At 36.9% G+C, this 25,852-nt stretch overlaps 1 protein-coding gene across 1 annotated transcript in view; it reads right to left on the bottom strand.

Annotated features, from left to right (window-relative positions):
• LOC133332333 (uncharacterized) overlaps window positions 1–25,398 on the bottom strand; it is a 50,823-nt gene extending 25,425 nt beyond the window's left edge. The window contains exon 1 of the mRNA XM_061540731.1: window positions 24,821–25,398. Coding sequence (XP_061396715.1) covers window positions 24,821–25,192 — 372 coding nt within the window. The 5' untranslated portion in view covers window positions 25,193–25,398. The remainder of the gene's footprint in view (window positions 1–24,820) is intronic.
• Window positions 25,399–25,852: the final 454 nt, after the last annotated feature.

The raw sequence follows: 25,852 nt of genomic DNA, 5'->3' as shown, positions 1-25,852 counted from the left end.
AATTTGTATTCTATTCTATTGTATTAAAAGATACCTGAAAGACATATACCCGAGAAGTTTATAGTACATCCAAGAGGAGTGGTTGGTCTTTCAAATGATACCAATTATATTGTCGTATGTACCCGGATGTAGGAGTTTCACTTAAATATTTATAGGTGATTACGTATTCTGATATAATTTAATAATCCATTAACATTAGAGGGCAGAAATAAGACGCTGATCGCTTTAAAATTTTCCAAGAGGTTCCTGTTATGGTCAAGGACAACGCCTATAATTTTCGTTGATGATCACATAAAAAATTTGGGATGAAGTAGACCAAAAACTCAATTTTATGTGTTTTTTCGAGTCGATCTATAGGCCACAAGCCAAACATCACAAGACAACCCACGGTGAAGGGAATCTCGATAAGTAATTAGAAGGGCTGTACTGAATATTAGTAATATTTGTTGACCTCAAGTCGGTCAAGAAATATCACGAAATATTCGCTTATCTGGAGGATAATATATGTTCCTTTTCAGCCACATTTTACCACGCGAAAGCTCTGTAATTTTGCAGTCCAGATTATTGGTGGGATAAAATGATCTGTCGCACAATATTCTAAATATATAGTTCTCACACTCCCGAACCCATTTTTTTGTATGTTTGTTGTTTATTACGACCGAAATACATATAATGTGCTATTAAGGGCTTCGGGCGAAAATATTTTCTGACCCTCCCGACGGAGTTTAGGTTAACATATTATTATACACTACACAACTATGTTGTCAGGATATTATAGCTTTATGCAGCCCCAAGAGTTTGTAACGACGCGAAATAGACCTACCTTTAAGTATACCGATCGTAATATCTCGACTAGCTGAGTCGATCTAGACACGTGTATCCGTCCATCCGTAATTTGCAAACACGATACATGCCACATTTATGGACCAATCCTCACGAAATTTTGCATGTAGGATTGGTTCTGCCCAATGAAGACCCCTATTGTTTTTGGCTAAGATCGGTTAAAATTTAGAGGATGGAATGGACCACAAACTTAATTTTTGTCGTTTTTTTTTTGTCGCTCCCGAGACCGCAATTATGGCCCGAAAATCGCGAAATTTTACATGGAGAAGGGCCAAAGAGTAAGCATGCCTGTTTTAATGAAGATCGCTTATTATTTAGCGGGTCAAATGTACCCTGACTTTTGTGTGAAAAATTACAAAATTTGTATTCTATAGCGTATATATTTACTCCTGAAGGATATAGACCCGAGAAGTCGATAGTATATCCAAGAGGAGTGATTGACCTTTAAATTGATACCAATTATATTGTCGTGTGTTCTCGGATGTGAGAGTTAAACTTAAATATTTATAGGTGGTTACTTATTCAGATATAATTTAGTAACCCATTAACATTAGAGGGCAGAAATAAGACGCTAATCGCTTTAAAATTTTCCAAGACGTTCCAGTTATGGTCAAAGACAACGTCTATAATTTTCGGTGATGAACACATAAACCATTTGGGATGAAGTGGACCGAAAACTGAATTTTTTGTGTTTTTTCGAGTTGATCTATAGGCCATAAGCCAAACATCATAACACAACCCATGGGGAAGGGAATCTCGATAAGAAATTACAAAGGCTGTAATGAATATGGGGAATATTCGGAAAATATGTCAGAGTTAGGAAGAGGTGCTGTTGATCTCTAATCGGTTAAGAAAGTGCAAATATCACGAAAAATTGCCCAGGCTCGAAATAAACATCTGCAGAAAGTAGGAGTTCCCGGGTAGTTGTGCTGGGTATCGTATGGTTTCTATTCTATTTTTGCATGAAATTTTTAATGAAAAATATCGCTCAGAAGATTACAATTGGCTTCCTCAAATATACCAATATTTGGATGATTTTGTTGCACTTTTCAACATTTACAAACCATCCCGGAAACACCTATAGCTGTGCACAAAAATAAATTCCGTATAAACTCAAAATGTTGAGCTTGGATATTTCATCTATAGACGTAGCTCTTACATGGGGACATCTTAGCCAAGATGATGTACTCACATATATACATATAAACAACCCTATAAAATTATTACCCACAATATTTTCGAACACAAAACCAAAACCACATCCTTCTTTCAATTATCAAAAATATTCCTTACCAAAAAATAATATCAAATGACCAAAATTAGTAGAAAAACTGAAGGACTACCGAAATATATTTGAAACCCAAATTGTGGACAACAAAAAAAAATAAATAAATAAATGTCACAACAAACATCTAGTTCACCCATTCACCTCTGAAGTGTTTTCCTTAAACAAAAAATAAACCACAGTTGAGTACATGTAATTGTGGTCACCATTCCGAAGTTAAGGTAGGTAGGCAGGTCCGTAAGATTTTTATTTTAATTTTTTTTCTCCGGTCATGTTGGTATTGAAAACCGCAATGCAAAGAAATCCGTAACCGCTGCGCATCACCCGCTCGGTTGGGGATAAGCTTTGCGTCATGCGAATGTGTCACAAGGATTGGAGGGAAAAAAGATACGCAACTCACTTTGATTCTTCCATGAAATGTTCGGAGAAACAATTATGAAAAAATTGAGTACCCAATGTTTGAACAGTGACAGGACAGACTGTCAAAATACAAAATTGTTTTTATAACTGACAAGGAATATAACACAGTGTTCCGCAAACGTGTTAATGTTATTATTTGGATGGAAGAACATAAAAAGGAATAGAAATAGGACGGAAGTCTATTAGAAATAGTAATTCGAATAGGGACCCTATAGATATAAAACTCTGGTAACACCTCTCTATACTTGTTTCCAAAAGATACTCAGCAAATAGAAGGTTCGAATACATATTCCAAGGTATAATATGCCACATATACCTTCAATATGGAAGACATATACGGATCATCTAAGGACAGAATATGTGTATCCTTATTTTAGATAACGCATTTGGTCAGAACCGTGCCTACATGTAAAATTAGGTGACGATTGGTTCACAATTGTGGCCTGCCCATTGATAATAAATTAAAGAGGACATATATTGCGCTAGTGAAAATCGGTATACTAAAATGTGGGCCAAAGATCACATTTCGGTGAGAAAGTGCGGTTAAGATCTTTAAAGTACCGAAAATGGATTGGTAGTTTTATATGGGGTCTATGTATAATTTGAAGGTCTTCAATAGCCTTATATATAGCAAGCCGATTTATAGTAAAGTTAAATTAAAAATTTCCAACCACTGTAAAAATCTCCTGCAATCCGACCAGTACCTGTAAACATACAACATCAACACCCAATTACTTACATCTGTACTTGTGACATGACATGCCACACGAACGCAAAGTAAATAGTCTGCAAAATAAAAATAACTGATTGCCAACAAAACACCCTCTCCGCCATCCCATCAGGATCAGGTCAATCAGAATGTTTCTCAAAAAACGATACACACATCAGTTGGCTTATAGTCGTCGTCCTTGGTCTACACCACCATACATCAGAAAGATGGATTAATGTAAATATGAGAAGTAACAAAAACAAAAAAAAGAAATGTTTCAATGTTTAGTCTATGACACAGGGGGTACATGGTTACAAGGAGTACACTCCGCACGAAGCTACGCAATGCCAATCAGAGTAAATGGTCAGGATTCATAACAACAACACCAGCACCGACAACCAAAGTTCCAACGTTCTCGAAATTCATTTGCCGCCCAAAAGGTATGGTTGTGTGTATTGGTGGAATTTCCTTCGAAATCAGGCTGCATCGGAAAGTGCAATATTTCGAAGTGTGTGTGTATGCGTGTTTGTAGGCGGTAGGGCGAGGGTGTCACGTCATGTCATCATAAGATTTTATAAATGAAAATTAAATTTTGTTTACATTCGCAATTTGTACGAGACGACAGCTACATAATTGCAACATGTGGGATATATAGGGTTTATAATATACACAAGAAATGTGTGGGGAAGGGGTGCAGTGGTACAAGAAATTATGCAACAGATAGAATATATAAGAGAAGGTAGTATAAGTCCAATATAGTTAAGAAGAGATATTTTTCTATAGCATAGAAGAGGGTTTCATCTATAGTAAAAGAGGCCATCTTTGTTCTTGAAGAGGTGTTCTATTGTATACAAGAGGTCTTCTATAGAACCTAAAACTTATCTTTAACAAATCTTCGCTTATAAGTTTTAAAATTGTCATTAAAAAATCTACGCTTAGAAGTTTTAAAATTATCTTTAAGCAAGTAAAAAAGTGTCAGTCGGTGTTGCCGATCCCAGCCTATGGTTTGCGGTGGTCTTCGGAATTAGACACAGATTTTATTATTAGATTTATAAGATATATGTTTTTATTAAAGAGGTTTCGTATTTAATGTTGATAACATCTTATAAAATATTGACCATTTGTGAGGGAGGTACCGGAAGGAGTGGACTAGTGGGTACCATCTTTTGACTTAATCTAGACTTCGTAAAGATAATAGGTTGTGCAAGGTTTGGTTCAAATCGGACATTCCATGCGGCTGATATTCGATTTACAAATATTAAAAATTGTTACCATTTGTGAGGAAGGTACCGGAAGGAGTGGACTACTGGGTCCCATCTTTTGATTTAATCTAGACTTTGAAAGTATAATGGGTTGTGCAAGGTTTGGTTCAAATCGGACATTCCATTCGCTGATATTCGATTTACAAATATTGAAAATGTGTACCATTTGTGGGGCAGGTACCAGAAGGAGTGGACCAATGGGTCCCCTATTCAAACGTGATATATTATTGGTAAAGATAATAGGTTGTGCAATGTTTGGTTCAAATCATACATTCCATTCGCCTGATATTGAATTTACTAATACTGAAAATTTTGACCATTTGTGGGGGAGGTACCAGAAGGAGTGGGTCCCATCTTCGGACTTAATCTAGACTTCGTAAGTAAGTTTGATTTACATCGGACCATCCATTCGCCTGATATTGGATTTACAAATATTGAAAATGTGGACAATTTGTGGGGGATGTACTAGAAGGAGTTGACCAACTTTATCTAGGCTTGGTAAAGATAATAGATTAAACAAAGTTTCATTGACATCGGATAGCCCATTTGCATGTTATTAAAATTTAATTTTTAGCACAATTTTGACTATTTTGTGTGGGAGGTACCGGAAAGAGTGGACCAATGGGTCCATTAAGATGTGCAAAGTTTGAATGAAATCAGTTGCTTTCTTCGAGAGTTATCGTGCGCACCAGCCAGCCAGCAAGACGTCCGTCTGTTTTGCTGACTGGCTGGCAAGACGGACATGGCTACATGTCCGGACGTGGCTAAATCGACTCCAAATTTTCTGAAACGGATTTGGTCCAAATCCAATATTTCGATGAGGCACATTTTCTGCGTATCAAAGTGTATATACCCTCATTTGCCTAAAGGCTAAGGGTATAAAAATCTACGCTTAGAAGGGTCTGTAAAAATCTAAGCTTAGGAGCCTTAACATGGGCTTAAAGATCCACGCTTAGAGACCTTTAAATTGTCTTTAGAAAAACCTACGCTAATAGGAAATGATGGTATCTACGCTAAGAGGGTCTTAAAATGGTGTTTAAAAATCTAAGCTTAGAGGTCTCAAAATCCACACTTAGGGGCTTAAATTTACCTTTAAAAAATCCACGTTTTGGGGTCTAAAAATGGTCTTTAAGAATCCTCATTTAGGGACCTAAAACTGATCTTCAAAAGTTTACGTTTAGGGGTCTAGAATCGGTCGTTAAGAATCCTGGCTTAGGACTCTAAAATCCACGCTTAGGGGTCAATAAATACATTTTAAAAACCAGTAAGGAAAGTTGTAAAGTCGGACGGGGCCGACTATATGATACCCTTCACCACTTTAGGTATATTCAACAGATGAATCCTAACAGACGTCGCATTTTTAAAGAACCAGTAAAATGAAATTGGATCCATAAACATGTCATTCTGCAAACGATACTAAATTTTTCATTTGGTCAGATATAGAAGCTATATCTAAATCTGAACCGATTTTTACGAAACTAAACACAAATCATTGTAGACCTAATTCATTACGCTGTGCTAAATTTCGTGCAAACCGAAAGATATTAAGGGACTTTGGTACACTATTTACATTAAATCGGACGAAAATATATATGGGAACTATATCTAAATCTGAACCGATTTTCACAAAACTTAACACACATCATTCTAGACCTTATTCATTACGCCGTGCTAAATGTCATGCAAATCGAAAGATATATAGGGATTTTGGTGCACCATTTACATTAAATAGGACAAAAATATATATCTATATCTAACTCTGGAGCGATTTTCATTCTAGACCTAATTCTGTACGCTGTACCAAATTTCGTTCAAATCGAAATATATATAGAGACTTGGGTACATCATTTACATTAAATCGGACGGATATATATATACATATATACAGGTATATATATATATATATATGTATGGGATCTATGTCTAAATCTGGACCGATTTTCAGGAAACTTAACACACATCATTCTAGACCTAATTTAGTACACTGTTCCAAATTTCGTGCAAATCGAAAGATATATATCGACTTTGGTACACAATTTACCTTAAATAGGACGAAGATATATATGGGAGCTATATCTAAATCTGAACCGATTTTCCCGAAACTTAGCACACATCATTCTAGAGTTAATATAATACGATACGCTAAATTTCGTGCAAATAGAAAAATATATACCATGGACCATTTACATTGAATCGGGCGAACCTATATATGGGAGCTATATCTAAATCTGAACCGATTTTCATGAAACTCAGCACACATCATTTTAGGCCTAATTCATTACGCTGTGCCAAATTTCGTGCAAATCGAAATATATATAGGGACTTTGGTGGACCATTTACATTGAATCGGGTGAACCTATATATGGGAGCTATATCTAAATCTGAACCGATTTTCATGAAACTCAGCTCACATAATTTTAGGCCTAATTCATTACACTGTGAAAAATTTCGTGCAAGTCGAAAGTTATATAGGGACTTTGGTGCACCATTTATATAAAATCGGACGAAACTATATATGGGAGCTATATCTAAATCTGAACCGATTTTCATGAAACTCAGCACACATCATTTTAGGCCTAATTCATTACGCTATGCCAAATTTCGTGCAAATCGAAAGATATATCGGGACTTTGGTGCACCATTTATATAAAATCGGACGAAACTATATATGGGAGCTATATCTAAATCTGAACCGATTTTCATGAAACTCAGCACACATCATTCTGGGCCTAATTCATTACGATTTGCCAAATTTCGGAAGATTCGGAAGATATATAGAGACTTTTTACATTAAATCGGACGAATATATATATGGGAGCTATATCTAAATCTGAACCGATTTTTCCCAATTTCAATAGGGTTCGTCCTTGGGCCAAATAAGTGACATATGCCAAATTTCATTCAAATCGGATTATAAATGCGACCTGTACTTTGTTCACAAAAATACATGGACGCACGGACGGACAGACGGACATGCGTAAATCGACTCAGAAAGTGATTCTATGCATATTCTCAAAAGGAACCATGTGTCTATCTCGTTTCCTTTTGCCTGTTACAAACATATGCACAAAGACATAATACCCTGTACCACAGTGTGGTGAAGGGTATAACGAGGTTAAGGCACCAGTAAATAAACCTTAAAACAGGCTTAAGGGCCTATAAATGGTCTTCAAAAACCAGGCTTATAAATGGTCTTATTGTTCTACGCCTGTTGTAGTCCTTGAAAGAATATTCTTTAAAAAAAATCCACGCCTTGTTGGATGGTCGTTGAAAAAATATTCTTTAAAAAAAATCCATGCCTTGTTGGATGGTCGTTGAAAAAATATTCTTTAAAAAATCCACGCCTTGTTGGATGGTCGTTGAAAAAATATTCTTTAAAAAATCCACGCCTTGTTGGATGGTCGTTGAAAAAATATTCTTTAAAAAATCCACGCCTTGTTGGATGGTCGTTGAAAAAATATTCTTTAAAAAATCCACGCCTTTTTGGATGGTCGTTGAAAAAATTTGTTTAAAAAATCCACGCCAGTTTAGTCCTTGAAAAAATATTCTTTAAGTGCTTGAAAAAATACTGTTTTATAAAAATTATTAAAAAATTATGTGATGTAAACTTTTGTCCATGACTGTTCGGTAATGAATATCCATAACATAAATGTATGCCATCATCTCATGTATATGTCAATGTTGATGGCAACTTGAATTGAAATTATGATGAATGTGTATCCGAAAACGAATACGAATGTAAATGTAAGTGCGTTTTCTGACTAGAAAAAATAAATCGCAAAAAAAGGTACAAACCTTAAACACAGACAGACACACAAAGGAAACCCAGATTAAGTCCTTTTTAGTAGAAAGCAGAAAAAAACTACTAGTTATGTCTAAGTCTTTGAGTTGGACTTTTTTAAAAGAACTGACAGTCAACTTGCAACGACCACAAAAGAAGACAGCATTTTTTTGTGAAATCTATGTATGTCCTTTTTGGTTGGATCACCATTCATATGAATATGAAATATGTCACTGGTTCAGGGACAGCCAATAAAGAGCAATTCGCCAAACAGAAAAGAAGAAGACACACACACACATCGTCACAAAACAGATACACGGTGACCTGACATCTTACAAATTCTTTGTATGGTTGAGTGAACGAATGCATGAATGCAAAAGCGAACAAACGAATGTGGAACGAAAGTCCATTTGACTATACAAATGAAAATTTCAATTCTTTGACATTCACTTACACACACACACATGTAAACAAAAAAATGACTGCCAATGGCTTTAGGTTGCAGAAAAAAATTGTAGAGATTAAATCTTTACTTTCTCAGATTCTAGAAAGAACGCAAATGTTACTCCTATTTGAATGACGAACGTCATATAGTAATAATGACGAAATGACATATGACTGTCATTGCCGTGTTGGTTTTGTGGTTATACAAATACAATTATCAACATTTTTCCCTATCCCCCAGTTCAGTAAATAATTGTTGCAACTAACTCGGTTGAACCTCCCACCCCAAAGAAGCCACAAAGTTCCGCATTTTTTATAACTTCTTCATCTTCCAGTTTTTTCTCCTCAATCTCAATCCCACAAAGACGAAATAAATATCTTGTTATTAATTTCTTTATGCCACAACTTCTCTCGGCCCTGCATCCGTTCTTCATCGACAATTGGCGGTTATCTTATCTTCTTGACAGCGTTATTCGACAGTGTTGTCGACTGTCGTTAAGCTCCAACGTGCCCCCCATTATACTACCATAATGCACTTTAAACTTTTGTACTTTTGGTAAATATTGTTTTAGCTGACTTAAAAATCTCTTAAGACAATCTTCGGATAGAGGGTGTGAAGTGATGAAGGTGGTTTGTAAAATAAACGTACGTTTGAATTGTATGTAAAGAGTAACCGAAAAAAAAAATCGTTAAGTTTTACGCAAAAATACGCGGTAAAAGTGCGAGCAAAAACAACATCAAGTTTGGGAAGTAGCAACGAAAATTGTTGTTGTTGTTGCTGCCGATGGTGGCAGTTGTTGGCTGACTGGCGATCAAGTACAACAAATGGGAAGATAATCACGCACGTTTGACAACTTGAAAAAATAATTACATTGTTTTTCGCCTGCAACTTTCTGCAAGTGTGCAACTGCAGCTGCTTGATCGTCATTTTCCTCCTTTTCGTGTTGCAGTTGAAGAAGTTGCCTTTTTGGGAAAGCGAAATTTTTATAAGTAGTACATATTACACCAGAAAAATGTATAACATGAAATAAAATTCAAGGATTTCAAAAATATTCTGGATCGGCAACAAACAAGAAAATCAGCATATCCTGAGGCCCTAGTCCACACTCATTTTTCTTGGTAAATGCCGGTCTTCTGCTGATGTGTGTGGTGGCTACACTTCAAAAACTGTATTCATATGATATTCAATTCAAATGCCTGGGCCACTGTTTACTTGCGAATGCTATTAAATCCTGATCGATAGGCTTGGCGATAAAAAGGTTCTCTCATATATCGTCGGACCTCTCAATCTAGATCAATACGTGCCTGGGTGGGGGCATCATATGTATGAGTTAATGGCATGAATAATTCCCACGATATCACCGAAACAGGTATTGCATCCAATACTGTTGTACCGATGAACGGGTAAGACCTTCACATCCTCAAGTCGCTGTTCTTAAGACGACGGCACCGCACCACCGACTGACCTATTTTTTTGCAATATTTTTGTTTATTAACACCCCAAGAGCCGCGGGTAGCCAATTGAGGATCCTGTTTCTACTTCCAATTTTGTAGCAAAAACGCTGACTTGGGAAAGGAACTAACATTCGGAAAGGTTTGAATATTCTTCCACTGCGTGTCGCTTACATTCGTGAACTTCACCGCACACAACATATGTATATTCTTAATCAGAATAAAATTCTATGTCGATTTACTCATGTCGGTTCGCAATATTTAATATTGAGATCTAAAGTACCCCCAATATTTGGTATTTTCGGTTCTCATTGAATAACACATATTCGTACCAAAAATTATTAATATTGACCCAAGTTTCAGAAAATTGGAGAATTTTGGAGACGTTTTTAACTGTGTTCGCTGTAATTTGTATTCTCATTGTCTGACATCTCACTAAAAATATCAATATTGATCTCTGTGTCCGGTAGCTCCATCATTAGATATTTTGAAACATTTCTCACGGATTTTTTTTTTTTGCATTTTTAAGGTCCTATTATAACATAAGTTTTCTCCTTGGTACCCCCCATTATTTTAGATATTTTGATTGTCATCCTCATGGTGTTCGGCCGGGCACACTAAAAGTAGCGGGTAGCCACTTGATGACATTGCTCCTAGTTGCAATTTTGTAGCAAATACGATGGCTTGGAAAAACTATCGAGAGTTATGCCCGCAATTTGGGGTTAATTTGTTCAAAATGTTTACTCCTTTGAGGACGAGGTGGAAAGTTTGGATAAAATCGAATAATAGGTTTATATGATATAATATATGGACGTTTACGCGTAAGAAGTAAACAACAAATATATATATATATATATATATATTTATATATATATATATTTGTATATATATATTTATATATATATATATATATATATTTAGGCGGAAGTGCCTCAAATATCATATGATCATCATCGAAAATTATAGATATTATACGAAGTAATATCATAAATCCCAAAATCCATAACTCCCAAAATCGATTTCATACAACAATATAATTAGTATCAATTTGAAAGCTAACCACTCCTCTGTGGTATACTATCAACATCTCGGTCCAATGTCCTTCAGGAGTAAATACATAAGCCATAGAATACAAAAAATTGTAATTTTTCAAACAAAAATCTGAGTCAATGCTTATTCCACGGTCACACTCCTTTCTCTGTTTAAAATATAGAGATGTTCGGGTCATAATTGTGGCCAGAAAAACAGGAAAAAAGTTGTTGGTCCATTTCATTCCTTAAATTATTACCGATATTTACCAAAAATGTATACGGGTCTTCTTTGGTCCGAACCGAACCAGCATGCAATATTTCGTGACAATTGGTCTATAACCATGTATACAAATTATAATGGACAGACAGGCGGACGGACACACATATGTAGATCGACTCGGTGATCCTAGGTCTAATATTTCGCTGCGTTACAAACTCTTGGGCCATATAAACCTATAATATCCTCACAACAAAGTTATATATGGTATAAAAATGTCTGAGATAAAATGTGAATTTTTCTCATAGTAAAGTAATGCTGTAATAGGAACGCTCAGACGAACAGGCTAATAGAGGCGATGGGCCAAATATCCAATTTATGCCATAATTAGAGCAGTGAGTTTTTGAAATAAATAAATTTCACATATAGGGGTTTCGGTGACGCTAATTACGATTTTGCATGAAAAAGGTAAAAATTGAAAAAGTGGATCGACATTTCACCACTCTGTAGTACAGGGTAATATGTCTTTGAACATATGTTTGTAACAGTCAAAAGGACTCAAGGAAAAGGAAAAACAGTCAAAAGGAATCGAGATAGACCCATGGTTCCTTTTGAAAATATGCATAGAGTCACTTTCTGAGTCGATTTATGTATGTCCGTCCGTCCCTGTATTTTTGTGAACAAAGTACAGATCGCATTTATGATCCGATTTAGATGACATTTGGCACAGCTCACTTTTTTGGCCTATTGAAATTGAAAATCCGTTCAGACTTAAATATAGCTCCCACATATAATTTCGCCCGATTTTACGTAAATGGTGCACCAAACTCCCAATATTTGTCCGATTAAGACAAAATTTTACACAACGTACTAAATTAGCTTCAGGTTGATGTCTGCAAGGTTCTGTTAAAATCGGTTCAGATTGGGATATAGCTCCCATGTATAGTTTTGTCAGATTTTATGACCAAACTGCCAAGTTCTGTTCGATTGAGACAAAATTTTGCACAGTATTCTGAATTAGGTCCACATTGATGGATGCGAAGTTTTGTTATAATCGGTTAAGATTTATATATAGCTCCCATATATAGGATCGTCCGATTTCATGTAAATGGTGCACAAAACTGCCAAATTTTTATCCAATTGAGACAAAATGTTCCACAATATACAAAATTAGGACCAAATTGATGTATGCGATGCTTTGTTGGAGTCAGTTCATATATAGATATAGCTCCCATACATATTTTCATCCGATTTTATATAGATGATGCACCCAACTTCCAATGTCTGTCCGATTGATACGAAATGTTTGCATATCGAATTCAATTGAGTCAAGAATGATGTGTGTCAAGGCTTGCTGAAATCGGTTTAGATTTAGATATAGATCATATATATATATATATATATTTCCATATAGATGAGATAAAATTGTTCAGAGTGTAATGTGCTGCAGCATACCAAATGGTGCATGCCACAGTTGCTCAATTAGGTCCAGATTTACATATAGATCCCATTTTTTTTTGCTCGATTTCATACAAATAGTACATCAAAAAATCCATGTCTCCCCGATTGACATGCAATTTTGTATAGATTGCAGAATGGTATGTGTATTGGTTTTTACTTAATTTAATTACGCCCGATTCTATTTTAATGGCCCTTTATTGATGCTATGTCGGATATTGTACATATGAGAATCTCTTGTGTATACCCAAAGTGGTGAAGGGTCCGACTTTTGAACTTTGTAATTGTTTTGTTTTCGTAATAAAATTGCAACTTTTCAACGGCGGACACTTTTTTCGACCACACAATTGGAAAGTATACATATCTGACTCTGGCATGAACTAGGATTTTTGACTTCGATAAATAAAATTCTATTTCGGTTTAGGCATGTCCGTCTGTTGAAATCACGATGTTAAAGATAGAGTTCTGAAATGTTTGGTATTGCAAATGGGATATATCGCAACACATTTCGTGTAGGTTCCATATAACGATAGCCAATATTCGATATTTTGGGGATTTTGGACACGTATTAAAACCAACTTGGCTGTAATTTTGTGTTTTGGGTTCTCATTGTATAGTACATTTTCGTACTAAAAATTTTTAATATTGACCCACATTTAAGGGCAGCCCCCATAGTATGGTACCTCCCAATATAGGGATTTTTGACACGTTTTTGAACAAAATTCGCTGTAATTTGGTATTTTGTGTTTTCATAACGATATCACAAAATTTCCACACCAATATTTTGATTGTCAACCTCATGGTGGAGGACATAAAAAGTTTGGCCGGACCGAACTTAACATCGTTTTAAATTGTTTTGTAGAAAATTATCTATTTTCGACCGCAACCCAAGGTGACTTATAACGTTTTTTTTTATCAAATCATGCATATTCTTAATCAGATTGATATCAGATGAATTTATCTGAAAAGGCCAAAATACCTAAAATATATCGCAACTTGTATATGGGGCCTGTGCCATAGTAAATTGTTGCCAGGAAAAAACAATATAGCAAAAAAATTGTCTTTGAATTCCTCAAAACGTGTACCCGTATTGTTATTGTTGTAGGGAGATATTATAATCATTAAGATAACGAAACATAAAATAAAAATCAATCAATCAGTATTCAAACCAGTGAGCAGTATAGTCGGACGCGGACGACCCTACACAACCTCCAAAAAAATTATAACTTTGTGTGGTTCTATATTCTGAACTTGGGCAATATTTCGCGATATTTTTACCCTCTTGACCGACTAGTCTACATACTTGTCCAGATTTCTTTGAGCGTAGGTTGTGTTGTGATGTTCGGCTTTCAATGTGGCCTAAAGATCGACTCGAAAAAACACAAAAAAAAATAAGTTTTCGGTCCACTTCATCCCAAAATTATTATCTGATTATCGCCGAAAATTATAGACGTTGTAGTTGACCATAGCTGGAACCTCATGAAACATTTCAAAGCGATCAGCGCTATATTTCCGCCCTCTAGTGTGGTAATGGGTTACTAAATAAATACGTAAGCACCTGTAAATATTTACGTGTAATTCCCACATCCGAGTACATACGACAATATAATTGGTATCAATTTAAAGGCCAACCACTCCTCTTGGATATACTATAAAGTAGTAAAGAGTAAATATATACGCTATAGAATATAATTTTTTTTTTTAATTTTTCACACAAAAGTCAGGTTCCATTTGATCCTCTAAATATTGATTGATCTTTATTCTTTGGCCCGATGTCCTTCTCCATCCAAAAAAATCGCGGTGTTTGGGCCATAATTGCGAATTCTGGAGCGACCAGAAAATCAGACAAAAATAAAGTTTTTGGTCCATTTCATGCCCCAAATATTAACCGATTTTTTCCAAAAACAATAGGGGTCTTCATTGGTCAGAACCCATTCTACATGCAAAATTTTGTGAAGATTGGTCCATAATTGTGGCCTGTATCGTGTTTACAAATTATAGTGGACAGACGGACGGACACACATGTCTAGATCGACTCAGCTAGTCGAGATATATTTCGCAGCGTTACAAATTCTTGGGGCTGCACAAAGCTATAATACCCTGACAACATAGTCGTGTAGGGTATAAAAATATAAATAAATTAGAGGAAAGTGATTTTTTTCCAATATCAGGAAAAATGAAAATAAAAGTGTTTTTATTTATTTAAAGTTGATCCTGATCGCCTTCGTTGTTCCAGTTGTGCTCCACCCGTGATTTTTTGGTTGTTGTTGGGATTTTGCCCAAAATAGTTTTGAGACAAAACAGGGGCTATAATGTAACGGGGATCGATATATCTCTATCATCCTAGAAGTTGTAGTAATGTACGTACACAAGATCTATCTTAAATATTGCGAACTCTATCGTGATTTAATAGACGAGGCGTTACCGTTGTGCAAATAATATGTGAAAATGTTATAAAAACCTGGAAATTGGCTGTTGACATTATTTTTTAAACAATTCTATTAGAATTTGTTGTGATTCAAAATAACCTATGCTCTGCAAATAATTTTTCGAGGTTCTACAAACGATTTTATGCACTTGACATCTACAGTTATGAAAAGTATAAAAATTGTTATATTTCAATCACAATAAACGGGCACATTTTTGAAAAAAAAACAATGACCCATTTTCTACATAAATAATTTAAATTCATTTTCATTTTTCATAACATTTTTATTCGAGTGTAATATGCTACACTGTTTAATTGATTCTACTTTACAAACAGCAAATGTAAAAAAGAAATTGTGTGCTCACACACATACGTAACACAAATACACGCACCGACACTTAAGGACAATCCGCATATGAATAAGCTGTCAAATAAAAAAAGCCGCACATTCACAGCAAGGATTACAAGACTAATGGTGAGAAAGTAAAGAAAGAAAAAAAAAACAAAAACACAATTCAGAAAAAGCTGACAAAAACAACATTAAAAACTGTGTGATGCGTTTTTTATTCTCACCAACCAACCAACCAGCCAAACAAACATAATACTCGTATAAGGGTCATTGACATGCGTGTAACACACATTTGTTCACTCACATAATTACATGTGTGCAGAATGGATGGATGGATATTGTCGTATAGCTCGACAATAAAGCTGTGATTATGAATGAAAATCTACGTAGGAGATATGTCAACGTAATATCCTGTCATTCAATTTCAATTTGATGAGAGATACAGGTTTTCTTAAGACATTGCGAAGGAAGTGATGGTGATGGTGATGATGATGAAATAGAGAATTGGTGTTGACATTTGCCTTATTTTGAGCTACGAGAATGTTTGGTTTTGTTTTATTGTAGTAGCTTAAATTGTAAGATGAGGGATTAAGATTCCCTGAAAGTTCTTTAGTTTGGAAATAAACTTATGCTCATTAATCTTTATTGCGAAATGTTATAATAATGGTCATAAAATGTGGATAAATATTTGGATATGTCTAATACTAATCCAGTTTGTAATACCACCATTTACATCAAATCGGACGAAAATATATATGAGAGCTATATAGAAATCTGAACCGATTTTCACGAAACTTATTGCTCATCATTTTAGACTCAATTTAGTACGCTATGCCAAATTTCGTGCAAATCGAAACATATATAGGGACTTTAGTGCACCATTTACCTAAAATCGGACGAACATATATCAGAGCTATATCTAAACACACATCTCTACAGACTTAATTTAGTACGCTATGCCAAACTTTGTGCAAATCGAAAGATATGTGGTATTTTGGTGCACCATTTACTTAATCGGACGAAAATATATATGGGAGCTATATCTAAATCTGAACCGATTTTTCCCAATTTCAATAGGGTTCGTCCTTGGGCCGAATAGATGAGCTGTGCCAAATCATCTAATTCGGATAATAAATGCGACCTGTACTTTGTTTACAATTTAACATGGACAGATGGCCAGACGGACGGACATGCACAAATCGACTTAAAAAGTGATTATATGCATATTCTCAAAAGGAACCATGTGTCTATATCGTTTCCTATTGCATGTTACAAAAGACATAATACTCTGTACCACAGAGTGGTAAAGAGTAAAAAACCAACGCTCCGACGGAAGACAAAGATGAACAGACCAAATACATTATTTAAGAGCACCTAGAATCTGCATACGACTGCTGCCCTGGCCATTACATTAAAATTCTGCTAGGAGAAAATCGGAAGGGAAAAAAATTTGGTCCCGCCATCGGAAAAATCAGCCTCCATGAAGAAACATCCGACAACGGCATGAGGTTTATTGACTTCGAGGCAGCAAAAAACATGGTAGGTAGCAGCACCAGATTCAAGCATCTCGATATACACAAGGCCACAAGGATTTCTCCTGATAAAGTGTGATAGACTCGATACGGGGAGCGAATATCGATTCGGACCATTACCAAAGTTCGCACCAGTATTAATGTTGCTGCAATGTTGCGAGCTAATGTAAGACGTAAACTCGATGTTGAAAAGCTGCAAACACAGCCGAGGCCTACTCCGCTCAACTTACCCACCTGCTTGACGAAAGCACTTCTTGTCCCGATAATAGTATAGAAGCACAATGGCAAAGAATTTCCCACTCCCTACAAACTGCAGCAAAAGCAACACTTGGGTACCAAAAACCACAACCAAGAAACCCATGGTACGATCAGGAGAGTCGCAATGCTACTGATGTGAAAACCGCAACGTATAGGACAACCCTGCAGACAGTAGGAACACGTAATGTGATGGAGAATTATCGGGAGAAAAGGAGAGAGGAGAAACATGTCTCCAGAAAAAAGAAGAAAGAACAAACAAAAACGTGAGCGTGAGCAAATCTACATCTCGATTTGGAGTCAGAATTAAGTCCGGAAATTTTACCAACGAGTAAAACACTAAACTGAAGGTTTTGGTGCAGGCACATCCTCCTGTAGAGATGAAAAAGGAAACCTGGTGACAGATACAGACAGTGTCTTGAGGATATGGAAGGAGCATTTTAAAAAGCTGTTGGTATCAAATAGAGGCGGTGAAGAAGATACCCCAGAGCCAATAGGAGATGACGGTATAGAGTGTATACCACCCAGTCAAGATGAAGTCAGAATTGCAATCAATCAGCTGAAGAATAATAAAGCAGCAGATGCCGATGGGTTACAAGCCGAACTATTCAAGACTGGTGGTCAGATGCTGGTAAGAAGCATGCACCAGCAGATTGGTACAATTTGAGCGTGAGCATATCGAGATGTACAGGAGTCAGAATGAAGTCCGAAAATTCTACCAACGGGTAAAACACCAAACCGAAGGTTTTGGTGCAGGCACATCCTTCTGTAGAGATGAAGAAGGAATCCTGGTGACAGATAGAGACAGCGTGTTGAGGATATTAAAGGAGCATTTTGAAAAACTTCTGGTATCAAATAATATTGGTGAAATAATAGCGGTGAAGAACCAATAATAGATGACGGTATAGAGTGTATGCCACATAGCCAAGATGAGGTCAGAGTAGCAATAAATCGGCTGAAGAACACTCAAGCAGCAGGTGCCGATGGGTTACCAGCCGAACTATTCAAGACTGGAGGTCAGATGCTTGTCAGGAGCATGCACCAACTGATTAGTACAATTTGGCTAAAGGAATGCATGCCCTATGATTGAAACCTCAGCATCCTGTGTTCCCTGCACCAAAAAGGAGACAAGACGATAGGTGTCAACTATAGAGGAATAAATCTTCTTCCCATCACATATAAATTGCTATCCAGTGTGCTGTGTGAACGATTAAAGCCAATGGTCAATGACATTATTGGATCATACCAATGCGGCTTCAGACCTGGCAAATCCACCATTGACCAGATTTTAACTCTGCGCCAAATCCTGGAAAAAAACCCACGAAAAACACATCGACACATACCACCTATTCATCGACTATAAAGCCGCCTTCGACAACCCTATCCGTTCAGAGGTGTTTAAAGCCATGTCTACTTTCCTGCATTCCTGGAAAATTTATACGGCTATGCAGAATAACTTTAATTGGCACATGGTCATCAGTTAAAGTCGTAAAGGATTAATCGGAGCCCTTCAATACCGAACGAGGATTCAGACAAGGTGATAGTTCTTCGTGCGACCTGGAAAAGGTCATACAAGACGCAAAGGTGAACAGAAATGGTACTCTGTACACCAAACAACACATGTTACTTGCCTACGCCGCTGATGCCATCGATATAATGGATCGAACATTGATCGAACAAATTGAGATGTGGATTTGCCAAAGTGGGTCTGGCAGTAAATCAACACGAAAGACGTCCAGTAGACTCCGACCAACTGTGGAACTTGAGAACTACAGCTTCGAGGTAGTTAAATATTTTATATACATTGGTACCTCCATAAATAAAACTAATGACATAAGTTTTGAATGCATAAAAGGCATATAAAAGCGAGCCTACGGATGGTTCACGAAGAAAGGGTAAAACACAACTTCCATGAAAATCTTATTTTCTGTGAATACAATATTCTTGGAATACGGTCTTTCAAATTTGCACACTTTTGACTGGCTAGAGGTCAGCAAAAGTTACTAATAATCAGTACAGCTCCTCTAATTACTTGTCCAGATTCCCCTCACCGTGGGTTGTGTTGTGATGTTCGGCTTTCGACTCGAAAAGTACAAATAATGAAGTTTTCGTTCCACTTCATCCGAAAAATTATTATCTGATCATCACCTAACATTTTAGGCGTTAAATATTTAAGTGTACTCCCGCATCCGAGTACCTACGTCAATATAATTGGTATCAATTTAAAGGTCAGCCACTCCTCTTGGAGATACTATCCACTTCTCGGGTCTATGTCCTTCAGTGGTAAATATATACGCTATAGAATACAAATTTTGTCATTTTTCACACAAAAGTTAGGGTCCATTTGACCCGGTAAATATTGCTTCTTTATCAAAACATGCATGCTTATTCTTTATCCCGATTTCTCCATGCAAAAATTCGCGGTGTTTGGGCCATAATTTCTCAAAGGAAATATTTAGCGACCAGAAAAACCGACAAAAATAAAGTTTTTGGTCCATTTCATCCCCTAAATATAAACCGATCTTTTCCAAAAACAATAGGGGTATTCATTCGCCAGAACCTATCCTACATGCAAAATTTCGTGAAGATTGGTCCATAACTGTGGCCTGTATCGTGTTTACAAATTATAATGGACAGACGGACGGACACACATGTCTAGATCGACTCACCTTGAAAGTATGACGATCGGTATTCTTAAAGATGGGTCTAGGACCAATATTTCGCGGCGTTACAAACTTTTGGGGCTGCACAAAGCTATAATACCCTGACAACATAGTTGTGTAGGGTATGAAAAACATCAGTTTTGAAATTCGGAGAAGTATAGTGCTAGCCAACAGATGTTACTATGGTCTAAGTAAACAGTTTAGAAACAATGCCACCTCGCTCAAGACCAAACATACACTATACAAGACGCTGATATTACCCGTGCTGTTTTATGGATCTGAGACATGGGTACTTGCGCAAACAGATAAGGCAACTTATATTGTCGTGTTTAGGAAAAAAGTCTACACGTAAATATTTACAGGTGCTTACGTATTCAGGTATTATTTAATAAACCATTACCACACTAGAGGGCGGACATATAGCAGATCGTATTGAAATGTTCAGCATGACGGTTCCATGTTGTGAGCATGGATGAGGATGTCTCAGCCCAAAAGGCATATAATAGCGAGCGACCCCATGAATTAGGTGGAAAGACCAAGTATAAGTCAACATCTCGGAACATGGTCTTTCACATTGGAGGAGATGTGCACTAGACCCACGGGCTTGGAAATGTTTTTTAATCTCGGATAAGTAAGTACAAAAAAATACATAAAATTGGTGTGATCCTTTTTTTGGTACAATTAAGATGATATATTTTTTTCAAAAACATATAAAATGAACCCGTATAACATATTCAAATAGAAACTATGATTGATGAATACCTTTATTAAGGTATAAGCTAAAATGCCGTTCAATTCTGGACGAACGTGTCGTTTACTCCAACAATAGGTGGGAATTTTAATGGCCTTAAATTCAACGGAACTTTTACATGAGGATGCTAATGCCATTGTAAGTTATCTGCAAACAGCTTCCTTCATTCGGAAAATGAGGAGGAGACATAGGGTTTTAATAACCTGTCACGGATAAAATTGAAAAAATACAATTATCATATCCATTTCTTGTCGTTGAGGACCTCACCTTAAATCTTATTTGTAAACATTTTGTAGAATATTTTGAAAAATCGCATATGTTGATAATTGGAGTCCATTTGAAAAAATTAAGGACGAAAAGCACGTATAAACAAACAAAATGTTTTAAAAAAAAGATTCCTCATTCGATTTTGCTGAAGAAATGTAATCTTAAAAAATGCATAAAATAGCTACCTACAAATCCAGATATGAAGCAATATATTCTGGATTGTTAGGTTCGCCGGCAAAAAAAATATATATATCATGCAATATCATCGACCTATGACGATTTTTACTTCGAATTTTTACTTTCTGGAGTCTTTTACTTCAAGGTCTTTCATCCCCAATACGAATTTTACACCCCTCAGACCATGACCTAGATTTTGTCCCAAAGTGTATTATTAATTTTCATATTTGTGTTATACGTATTCGATATTTGTCGAATACGTATAATATTCACTCCATAAATACAGCTCAACTGACCTTCAATTGCCTTTCAAACAAAAATCCATAAACCATAATAATAACATGGTCTTTCACTTGACCATGGGAGCTCCTACATAAACTGCTAATTATTACCTAATTAGCCAAAAAACTGTTAAACAACTTCATTATTCCCTTTTGAAAACTTTATCCGGTCGCCAACGAAGTTAATAATCGTTTTTCATGTGGAGAACTTGCAGTAGCAAGAACTTCCATTCAATTGTGACACACACGTATTTTCAACACAAATTCAAAGAAAATCCCATAGAGTATTGACATTATTTTACAATCCATCCACATAGCCAGAGTTCATAAACATATGGCTTAACTCTCGAGCAGGCTCAACGACCAAAAATTTACGGAATTGTTATGGTGGTAATAATGTGGACTAAGTAGGATATTAAATATGCTCGAAAAAAATTGGAAAAAACTATCGAAAAAGATTATCGTATATTTGCAGTAATAGTGTAAAGAGTGTATATATACATCAGTGACCACTGAGAGAATAGGGAACTAAAGTGTTTTTTAAGAAACAGTGGGACTTGGAGTAAAAATGATTTTAAAATGTATCTCCCATAATAAAGTCTTTCCCTAGGATTATACCGGTACCGCCGAATACCTCTTCCAGGAGTCATTTCAAGAAGGTCTCTTTTGTGTTTATATTAATTCCCCATTAGTGGCCCTTCCACCACCACTGTTCCGCCAACTTAAATAATGACCATATGCCTGCCTGGCATCTCGGCCAGGGTATATGAACTTGGTTAGTTGATGTTGGTCACTTGCCCTACAATGTAATAAATTTATCACATTCACAAAACTGGGAAGAAAATCACCAACAGCCATGCCACAACTTATGGTCAAGTACGGAAATAATCCTGAGGGACATAGATGGACCAACCAAACAAACAAAAAAATAGAACGGAAAAGCGACACGTTGCACGATCACGTAAATCGAGAAGAAGAACAACTATATTTTTTGAGAGAGCTGAAAAAATCGCAAAAAATAAACTTTCGATGCCAAGAGGGGTTTAAGTGAAAATTTATTGCCCGAACTTTATTAAGCAGTTGGAACAAATTTACAGTGAACAAAAAATGGACGGGAGGCCATAAAAAGTCAAAGTTCATCAACTACATGGCGAGTAAAGTAGAGTAATGGCTGGTAAAAAAGTTAAAGCAAGGAAATAATCCACTTTACAGGAGTAGTAAAGTAGTCGGAAAAATAATTAGTTTTTTAAAGATTAATTATTGGGCGAACACACAAACGCACATACCTATTGGAGTCGATTATTAGCTATAAGAAGACATTGGAGATTTCTAAAGGAGAGCCGGAAGATAGGATACTTTTCTAGAGAAGCTGGTGGAGGCGAAGGTGTTTTCGTGGTATGGTGAGGCTTTAAATCACAGTCGGGCGAACCCCCGCACGCGTCCACTATCGCGAGAGTAAGTATCACTATTCTCCCACACACATTAAACTGAACCAATTGAAAAACCATTGACACACACACAAAGACAAGTACGTGAGAACAGAATTTTTTACGCTCTGCCCGTGCCTGCTTTAAATACTGGCTGAAGCATAGGGATCATTTGGAAGGCAAGGACACAACAGAGAGAGCTTTTATAGACTGACTGAAGAACAACGAACCCCTCATGAACCTTCATCTGATAGTGAGTTTTTCAGATTGAATAGGGAGCCTTATGGACGTACAGAAGAGCAAAGAGTCTTCATAGATGTAAGTAATTATAGTCGACCTCAAGGCATTCTCTATATGTGACCTGAATGGATTATCTATAGGCTACCTGAAAGGATTATCTATAGGCGATTTGAAGGTAGTCTCTATAGTCCAGATTAAAGGAGTCCTATAGGCAATCTAAAAGTAGGACCTTTAGACGAGATGAAGGGAGTCTCTATATGCGATTTGAAGGGATTATCTACATGCGACCTAAAGGGAGTCTTTGAGACCTGAAGGGGGTCTCTAAAGACGACCTTAAGAATATCTTTACAGGCTATCTGAAGTGAAGTAGCTTCTGTAGAAAAACTGAAGGACAGGAAGTCCATATAGACAAACTGAATATGAGAGAGTCTCGATATACGAGCTGAAGGGCTGGGAGCCTCCCATAGGCGAGCTGAATAACATGGAGACTTTACTAGGCTAGCTGAAGCAGGGATTCTCTATAGACGAACAGGATGTCTCTATCGACGATCTGAAATGCAGGAAATCTTTATGGATAAGCTGAAGGACTGGGAGTCTTTTCGAACTGAAAGCCTGGTCTGAAGGGATTGCAGCCTTTCATTGACGTGCTGAAGTTCCAGGATTCTTTCATAGACGCATAGAAGGCCTAACTGATGGGCTCCTGGTGTATATGGACTAACTGAAGGGTCATCTGGTCTATATAGTCGAGCTGAATGGCCATATGGTCTATATAGACGAGCATGAGGCCAGCTGGTCTATATAGACGAGCTGGAGGCCAGCTGCTCTATATAGACGAGCTGGAGGCCAGCTGGTCTATATAGACGAGCTGGAGGCCAGCTGGTCTATATAGACGAGCTGGAGGCCAGCTGGTCTATACAGACGAGATGGAGGCCAGCTGGTCTATACAGACGAGATGGAGGCCAGCTGGTTTATACATATGAGATGGAGGCCAGCTGGTCTATATAGACGAGATGGAGGCCAGCTGGTCTATATAGACGAGATGGAGGCCAGCTGGTCTATATAGACGAGATGGAGGCCAGCTGGTCTATATAGACGAGATGGAGGCCAGCTGGTCTATATAGACGAGATGGAGGCCAACTGGTCTATATAGACAAGTGGAGGGGCAACTGGGGCCAACTGATCAATATAGACGATCTGAAGGCATATTGCACTATGCAAACGAGCTGAAGACCAGCTGTTCTATATAGACGAGCTGAAAGTCAGATGTTTTCATAGGCGAGCCGAAGGTCAGAAGTGAAGCGAGTTTTGCGAGATGACCTGCAACGCAAATAGAAGCCCAGGAAGAGTTAAGGAAACCTAAGAGTCCCTTTAAAAGAAATTTTCTACAACTGCCAATTTCGAATGGTCTTCCATATAAGAGCTAATGGCCTTCAATTGAAAGTCCTGACACAATCTTATAGGTCTTTATAAGAATGTCATAATTACCTTTGCTTAAGAAAAATTCTTGCGATCGATAGTTTCTTAAATTAGTAAACATTTCTCACTTACCGGTGTTGAGTAGGGATGCGCTGTCAAGCGAATTCCATCCGCTTCCAAATGCCGCTTCACTAACGCCTCCAACTCTTTCATTGTCGTTGGGGTATCACATTCTGTAGCCAGAATTTCATTACTACTACTTAACGCCTTCGGATCATTGATCATAACATAGACCAAGGCGGCACCCTTCTCCCTTAACGTGCGGACACTTTTCAACAATTTACTGCGATGCTGGGCATTATCTACACCGATAGCGTCCAGATCGATTTCGCCTATTTGTTTACATATCTCCAATTCGTCATAACCATTTTCGAGAAAACTTTCCGCATATTGTTGCAAGCCCAACGCACGCAGCCATTCGCAAACAATGTTATTGTGCGGCATATTTTCGTATCACGTGATTTGTGGTGGAGGCATAAAATCAATTGGAGCAAAACTAACTTTCGGCGCTTTCAGGGCCGATTTTAATTTCGTTGTATTCGCCGTTGATGAGGTCGATGATGAGGCGGTGGAATTTGTGGGTGTTGCAACGTTGCTAGATGCCGAGGCGGCGGCCGTGGCAATGTGACTTACAAGTGGTGTGGCATTGTCTGATGTCGGTGCCGTTTGAGCCGTTAGACTGTTTGTTATGGCGGTTGCCTTCATATCATCGAATTGTTGTGTTGACGCGGTTATGAGAGAGATGAAATTTTGGGAAGAGTGATTTTAGGCGGTTGTTTTAGATTTTTAATTTGAGCGCTGAAAAAAGAAGAAAAATAACTTAATTGTATATAAATTCTATAAACATTCAATAAATCTTTGAAAATTAAATAATAAATTAAAAAAACAAATTGTGGATTTTTGGAAGTGTTTCTTCAAGGACCAACAGAAGGCGTTGATTTTTAGAAATATGTTTTCAAGGCTCGGTTTGGAAAAAATAAATTTTTCGAATACCTACACAAGGCGCGGATTTAGAAATATATTTTCCAAGGACCGACACAAGTCGTGCATTTTTAAAAATATTATTTCAAGAAGAAACGCAAGGCGTGGATTTTTAAAAATATT

This window comes from Musca vetustissima, unplaced genomic scaffold (genome assembly GCF_032173495.1).
Source record: "Musca vetustissima isolate MV318-11 ecotype Yass unplaced genomic scaffold, APGP_CSIRO_Mvet_v1 utg114630, whole genome shotgun sequence".
Taxonomy (NCBI): domain Eukaryota; kingdom Metazoa; phylum Arthropoda; class Insecta; order Diptera; family Muscidae; genus Musca; species Musca vetustissima.
This window is presented reverse-complemented; position numbering and strand designations above follow the sequence as displayed.